The sequence below is a fragment of the Morus notabilis genome, unplaced genomic scaffold (genome assembly GCF_000414095.1).
Source record: "Morus notabilis unplaced genomic scaffold, ASM41409v2 Scaffold541, whole genome shotgun sequence".
Classification (NCBI taxonomy): domain Eukaryota; kingdom Viridiplantae; phylum Streptophyta; class Magnoliopsida; order Rosales; family Moraceae; genus Morus; species Morus notabilis.
The window spans coordinates 163,325-171,121 of NW_010362788.1; the positions used below are offsets into that span (position 1 = coordinate 163,325).

At 34.8% G+C, this 7,797-nt stretch overlaps 2 protein-coding genes across 4 annotated transcripts; both read left to right on the forward strand.

Moving 5' to 3' along the window:
• The first annotated feature begins 268 nt into the window (after positions 1–268).
• On the forward strand, positions 269–1,416 carry LOC21389854 (probable E3 ubiquitin-protein ligase RHY1A). 3 transcript variants are annotated; one of them, XM_024168719.1, is made up of 4 exons: positions 269–351; positions 473–654; positions 789–919; positions 1,047–1,416. In XM_024168719.1, exons 2-4 carry the CDS (start codon positions 481–483, stop codon positions 1,324–1,326), a joined length of 585 nt encoding a protein of 194 aa, XP_024024487.1. In that variant the 5' UTR covers positions 269–351; positions 473–480; the 3' UTR covers positions 1,327–1,416. The 3 variants fall into 3 exon arrangements, with proteins under 3 accessions (XP_024024487.1, XP_024024490.1, XP_024024489.1); XM_024168722.1 differs by having other exon boundaries at positions 792–919; XM_024168721.1 differs by lacking the exon at positions 269–351 and having other exon boundaries at positions 362–654.
• A 1,573-nt stretch (positions 1,417–2,989) lies between these two features.
• On the forward strand, positions 2,990–6,094 carry LOC21389855. Its single transcript, XM_010102883.2, has 5 exons — positions 2,990–3,501; positions 4,046–4,870; positions 5,006–5,085; positions 5,188–5,259; positions 5,530–6,094. Exons 1-5 carry the CDS (start codon positions 3,004–3,006, stop codon positions 5,843–5,845), a joined length of 1,791 nt encoding a protein of 596 aa, XP_010101185.2. The 5' UTR covers positions 2,990–3,003; the 3' UTR covers positions 5,846–6,094.
• The last annotated feature ends 1,703 nt before the right edge of the window (positions 6,095–7,797 follow it).

Consider the following 7,797-nt stretch of genomic DNA (forward strand, 5'->3'; position numbering starts at 1 on the left):
CCTCCTTACTTCCATCCATTTCCCTGTAAAGTTTCTCACTTTTCAACTTTTTTCCCTTCAAAATTATAGATAGATCTAGAGAGAGAATAAAAGAATAAAATAAGCAGAGGAAAAGATAATGATTGAAGAAGATTAATATTTGATAAAACCATAAATGGTATGGGGCCCACTTTTGTTTTCCACACCACCTTTCTTTTTAATGGCGGTTTATGAATACTACTGCTACTGTTTTTTTCCTCCTATATATATACACAGTGTATCACAACATAAAACCATATCAGTTTCATGATATCTTCGTCATCTGGGCTTTTGTTGTTTTCTGTAACTGCTTCCTCTTAATCTGATCTGCAGGTAGCTTCTTCTTGGCCAGAGGCACAGCAGAAACATGTTTACAGAAATGGAATATTGTTATTGTTCATAGCTAAGAACTAAGATCTTTTTTTTTTTTTTTGTGTTAATTTTTTGGGTTGAGTTAAATCAATGGCTGGGATGCTTCCTGGTGTTGAATGTGCTCGGAGGAGAAGATGCCATCAAAGCGGAGGGAGTTCTGATTCTCTGAGTGCACCTGCTTATGGCTGGACAAGAAGGCCTTCCTTCTGTTTGTACACAAGCAACAATGAAAAAACCCACCACATCACCTCTACTTTTCTAATGGTATATATCTTCTTTTGTTATTTATTTCAACACCACACATATATATATATATATATATATATTGGCTACATCAGTTAGATAATTAATTTTGGTTCTTTTGTTATAAAAATAAAAATAAAAATAAATAAAAAAAGAAGAAGCAGGGAAGTATGTCAACTCAAGTATACCAGGATGATGATGATCAAAAACTAGGAGTAAAAGCCAGAGAAGCCAAGGAGAGATTGAATGAGAGGCTGAGAGCACAAAGAAAATCAGAATCAAAAAGGTAACTTTACAAAGGGAAAAAAAAAGTATAAAGGCAATATGTGGCATGATTTTCTATTTCTCTTCATTGCTCTTTTTGATGATTTGATTTTGTTGAAGTAAAAAAAAAAAAAAAATCAAAATTTCAGGCAAAACGGGAAATCAGTGGGGAAAGGAGATCAGCTGCAAAAGGAGGTATATGGAACAAGGAAAAGTGGTTCGAGGAGGTTCAGCTGGGCCAAGCTGAGCTGGAAGGCATCAGACCAAGAAGTGTGTGCCATTTGCTTGGAAAGGTTCAGGGCTGGTGAGAATCTGGTGCACCTGCCTTGTGCCCACAGGTTCCACCATGGGTGCTTGGTTCCATGGCTAGAGAACAATTCTCATTGCCCTTGTTGCCGAATGGGGATAAATGTTATGACCCATATTTAATCTTGCTTGGTGTTTTGGAAATATGTAATCTAAATTAAAACTTTGTTGGTGTAATGTAATTGTTGTGAATATAGTTGAGTTTTGGTAGTATGTAGTGTGTACCAATGGTAAAGTATTTTAAGAGTTTTATTTAATGATTGAAAAGAAGAAAAGGATGTTGGAATAAGTGGTAATAAGAACTACTTCAATTAGGCGTGACCATAAAATTTGGTAGCCACTGAATGGCCATTTTATTAAAAGAAATACAAGGTTTGTAAGAAAAGAAGATGTAATTTAATGAATCTCAGATTTAGATATGGATATCTTCTGAATCTGGAATATTGCTTTTTGGTCTTTATTCAAGATGCCAATATATCTTTAGATTGTCACTTTGACACATACAGAGATTAAAGACTTATAAAAGTCCTCACTAGTTGAGTCCAAATTATTAGAAGTCCTGTTTTCATAATTCAATAGATAACATGCCATTTCTGCTCTAATTTTCTTTCACATATCTCAATAATTCATTCAATATTTCCACTGCTTGAAGTCTTATTAATAACCTAGATAAAACAAACTAGCACTTCTAGTTTCATAATTACAAATGATAACAATCAATGTTTGATTTACCCCACAGTGAAAGAAAAATGTCTTTTTATTCGTTTATTTATTTATTGGTTGTAATATTTCAAGGTTTTATTTTTATTTTTTGCTGAAAAATGTTTTTTTTTTTTTTTTTTTTATTGTAATCTTTCAAGGTTACACACATACACAGAGAAAAAAGGTCATTCGATCTGATGAAGACAACTCTTGAATTATTTGTTCAAGTATGTGAATCTGATTGAAGAAAGCATCACTTTCTATCCAATCTCTTGCCCCACCACCACCATGAAAAATTGATTTTCATATAATGCAGCCCTCCAGCCCATCAGTGGCCCACAATTCTATGATGCGTTTTGGACGGAAACTTATGGGATAGGCCATGCCGTTTTAGCTTTTCTTAAATGGGCACTTTATATATATTTGGTGAAACAACGTCAGAAATTTTGAAAAAAAAGATGTTTGGAATCGTATCAAATTGGTCATATTGAAAGACTAATAAAAACAATTGCTTGTTGATCTAGGGACTAGGTGTTTGCTAGATCTTCTGATCATTCCCACATCAATTGGTCTTTTAATATTATTATAGCGGTGAGGATAAAACTGAAGAGTTCGATATGCTTTTCCTTTATTTTCTTCTACATATTCACAAACCTGCATTTTGTCAGAGTTTTTTTTTTTTTTTTCTTTTTTTTTTTCCTGTGAAACACCATCTTGTCATGAGTATCATTTTCTATCAAAAATAAATAAATAAATAAGAAGTCTTTGTATACATATATTGTATTCTTCGATTTGATTTTTTGTCAATTTGGAAATTGACTAAAGTCTAGTATCTTCTTACTCGTACCCCACAAGAAAAGGGCATGGATAAATTTGTAGTTTTCTTTTTTTCTGGTTTTTGGACAGAATAAGCCACTGTTTCGAAAGAATGCTTAAATCGATATTTGCGAAGAGCACACCAAACGACAGCGTATTTTCTCACTAATTCATTAGCTAATCAATTTACCATATTACCCCTCAATACAACGGCTAGTTTTTAGGTGACCGTTTCGAGTGTCCTAAATTCAAAACGAGAAAACAACCCCTTTCTTTCTGTCCATGAAGCTCGCCACAGACGGTGAAAAGCTCTCTCCGTTTCAAATTCAGACAACCCAAAAACCAAAACCGAAAATTCATCCAAAAAGTTCAACAAAAGGATCCGGGATCTCTGAAAAAATCCATTCTTTTTCACATAAATTTTGCTATTCACACCAAGAACCAAAGAAATCAAAGATGGTTTACTCTTACACACCCACATACTACTCTACACTCCATGACTCGATCACCTCATTATGCAAGACAATTCTTCCCTTCAACTTCAAGAAGCGGCGATTGCCAGCGGCGGAACAGAAGCTCTCGAAGCTGCAGTCGGACAATCTCAAGTGGCAGCAAGATTCTTTCCACCAAATGCTTAACTTGATGGGTCTTCACAAAGAAGGGATTTTGGCTGAAAATGAGGTTTCAGCTTTCCGGTCACATTTGCTCGAGACCCTCATCGCTTCTCCCCCGGAGCAAGAGCAGCCGGTCATATTAAGAGATAAACTGCTCTTTTTGCAGGTATTTATATTGACGTTTAATATTCCCCCTTCCCCCCCCCTTTTCAACGTTTTATAGCCTGAGAACTTAAAATTCTGGTGAATTGAATTTAACACGAACTAAAATTGGAATTCTATTTTTTTCCCTATTTTCATGTGCTTTTCTAAGTGATGATTTGAGGATATAATTGGGTAAATTTCTGATGGGGCACTTTTGATAGTTAAGATTTTAAGTTCTGATGAGGCAATTTACCTGCTCTTTTTGCAGGTAAATTTTCTGATGAGGATATAATTGGGTAAATCTGAATTCGATTTTTTCTTTTCCTATTTTCATGTGCTTTTCTAAGTGATGATTTGAGGATATAATTGGGTAAATTTCTGATAGTTAAGATTTTCTTTGCATACTTTCTTCATGAGCTTAGAACTGAAAATTCTGCTGATATGAGCTTATTAACTGAATTTGGAATCTGAGTCTTTTTCTTTTGTCACTTTCCTTTGCATTTTTAAGAACTGAAATGGGATCTTGTTAGTTTACCAGATATAATTGACATAAATATTATTTTTAGGAGCTCTTGTATGCAAAATGCATTTCTTCAGAGGAATACCACTCTTCCAAGAGGCCATTGCTTCAACGATTGGCGGTTCACGGAGCTGAGATTGAGGCCAGAGATGTAATCGCTGGAGCTCTACCGAAAGACCCGAAAGAGAATTCAGAAGAGGAATGGTCTGTGATTGACTTGAAGGACGAAAACTGCTCTTTAAGCAAAGAAAACTCAAATTCAAAAAGCAAATCGTCAAAGCAAAGCTCGGCGATGAAGCAGATCAAAGGAGCAGCCTCGGTTTTCGGGTTTGTTTCGTCTTACAAACCCGGGAAGAACAGAGAAGAGAAGAGCATATTTGATTTGGAGGCATCGAAGCTTGCTTCCTCTAACCCGAATTGGGATGGTAATTTGATGGGTAAAGAAAATGAGACGAGCTCAATTCTCATGGCCGGAACCTTCATGCCAGAACCTGTCAAGGAAAGTGGCGGGGGCATGGATAAGTCAAAGAGAAAGCCTTTTAAGGCTCTGTTTCAGAGAGAACAGAGAGATGGACATGGCAGCAGCGGTGGTGGTGGCGGCAGCGGCGGAGGTGATCATGGTGCTAATTGTGGCGAAACAGTGTCAAAACCGACGAAAAAGCATTGGGGTTTCGATGGATTCAAGAAATGGAACAAAAATGAATCGGATGATGAGACGACTCCATTGCCCCTCAACGAAAGATCAGACTCCGACGCTTACTCGAATTCATGCCAGCTGGTGGCGAGCCCTGCAGGAGAAGGGCCAGACACGAAGCTAATTAAGAAAAAGCTTCATAAAGATGGTGCTCCATCTGATTTCTTCATTGACAAGGTTTCTGCCATATTCTTAATTTTTTTTTTTTTTTTCATTTCTTAGTTCTTGTTTCTTAAATGGTTGCCTTTTGTAGCTTGGTTTTTGAAGTCTAAGCTGAAAACTGAATCCAGGTTGTTTTCGTATTTTTTGAAGGTTTTAGGGGATAAGATAAAGAAGGAGCTATCACGAATTCAATCAGAACTCTGCACCACAAATCCCAATCTCAAATTCTCGTAAATGTTCTCACTCTCATCTTTCACATTTTTGGTATTCTTCTATTTTTTTCACTACTTGATGACAAGTACCTTCTTCTCGTTCTTCTTGTTATCATCCAGGGATGATCAAATCGAAGCAATTTCAACCAAGCTTCCCGTCGACAAATCCGATCTCAAGAACTTCTTCCCCAAGTATCTCTCTCTCTCTCTCTCTCTCTCTCTAGTCTCTATATTGGAATTCATTGATGTACGAAATGTTGATATTGACATTCATTGATGTCCAAATGTTGATTGTTTTGCATTGTTTTCTCTATACTGGCATTCATTGATGTACAAAATGTTGATTGTTTTCTCTATATTGGCATTCATTGACGTACAAAATGTTTATTGTTTTGCCATGTTTTCTCTATATTGGCATTCATTGATGTACAAAATGTTGATCGTTTTGCATTGTTTTCATAGGTCATGGTGTGATAGGTATGGAGATGTTGTTCTAGACGTGGTGAAGAAGGAATTCAAGGACCACGTTGGAGAAATGGAGAACATGAGAAATGAAGCAAGAGAAAAAAGAACCAGCAACAACTCGAAGCGCTGGACGACATTTGACGACGATGATAGCGAGAATTTCCACCCGAATCTGTTTGCTCAGAACAATGACAACCTTTTTGGTGATCATAACAGAAGTAATGGAAGTAGGCTGAGATCTGAATCAGCTTTCCTCCAAGACCAGAACCCGTTTTGGTCCCCGAGGCATGGTTCTTCCTCAATGTTGGCTTAGACGAAGATAAAACAGACGACTCTTTTGTTGTTTGTGTAATTGTATGTCGTTCTTATGTGTTGTGCTTTTATAGTTTGTTGAGTGATGCGTGAATTTGTTATTTTGGAGTATATTTTATTCTTGAACAATGGATCTATGGAAGAAGAATTCTGTTCTTCGAGTAATTCAAACACGATGGTGTTTGCAGTTGTTTTGTACTGAATGTTCAAAATATTGTTCCCAATTGGGTTCAAATATATTGTTTTCATATGTTTGGGAAAAATTGGAGAATTTATTGTTGAGAGTACATGAGTCTAGATATTTACATTTACTCTTGATAAATATCTTTTTATTAGTGTAATTACTTGACTAAAAAGATTATGAATCAAGAATAAAGGGTAAAAATTATGACTCATACACTTTTAAAGGGTATTTGTTAAGATTATCCTATTATTTTCTTATTTAGATCCCAGAAAAACTCTCTTTCAAGTTGGGTTTGGTAAAATAATATGCCAAAAGCCTTTTTCTCCACTGCAATCTACAAGGACAGTACTTGCAATTCTTTAGTCCAATAATTTTCGTGTACAATGTTCCACACCTTAATTATTTATTTGTTTTTTTTTGTTTTTGTTTTTGTTTTTGTTTTTTTTTTGGCTAAATGATGTAGCAGAAGCGTGAGAAAAATAAGAAAAAGGAGGATAAATTTCTAAGACCCTCTATAAACCTGTTGATTCTATAAACATGTTGACTCGTCGAATGCAAAGAGCCGAATGTTAAACATCAATGACTCGTTTATTCTATGCAATGTCGAGATACCTAGAATATTGAGATAACACCCAAAGGAATATATATCATTAATCATCAAAAACTGCTGTTAGAATTATAATACAAATAAGGTTTAAATAGTAAAACTAATAACCTAATCCTATTCTAAATTTTAAATTTGAGACAACTAAGATAGATATTATAAGGATAACTACTTCCCTAAAATCCCAAAGCCCAAATATGAATATCTAATCAACATAATTTTAATCTTGCCAAAAAAAAAAATCAACATAATTTTAGATTCAAGTAATATCTAATAATAATTCAAAATTTTGATAATGGTTATCCCAATTCCGAAAATACTTCCAACTATATCACTATATGTTGGTTTCTCAAACCGGATTTTAAAAAAAAATTGTGCAGAAGCGTGGTATCGATCGAATCACATAAATCAAAATTTAATGTGATCATTATTTCATGTTAATTTAACTACAAAGATATTAAAGAAAGGAATGAGGATTTGACCGTCGTTCGATTAGAACGAAAATCTTGAACTCCTCCAACACCGTCTTGAGCTCTTAAATTCCAAGAACACCACGGTTCTTTCTCAATGTATCTCCGGATTAACGTGAACTCGAACGTGTGGGTGTTCTAATGGGTTTCTCAACACATGAGATGGATGAATAGGGAAGCCACCTATAGTTATCACTCACTTTTCTCAAAAGTATATGATGGCACTCAAAAAATTTTCTTTGGTTTTCTTTTGTTCTCCCGTTCCTTTTTTTTTCTTTCTATCTGTTCACTCTCTCGGAAAAAAAAAAACTTTTTTTTTTCGTTACATCTCTTATGAACAACATTCATTCCCTTTTTGAGTAAATGTGCAACCGTACTCCATTTTCTCAGGAGAGGAAACGTGCAACAGCACGTTTCCTCCCACTCCCTTTTTCATTTTTTTTTGAGGAAACGTGCACATGCACGTTTCCTTCCTTTTAAATATATATATATATATATTAATGAGGGGGAAGAAGGAAACGTGGAGAAAAAAAAATCTCTCTAAATTCATCCATATTAATTTAAAACAATTTTAAATTAATTTTAATATTAATTAATCAAATTAATTAATATGTGTATTTAGAATTCTCAATTCTATATTAACAATCATAACCCAATATGATATATTCAGTTCACATTAATCTTATGGAGCCATT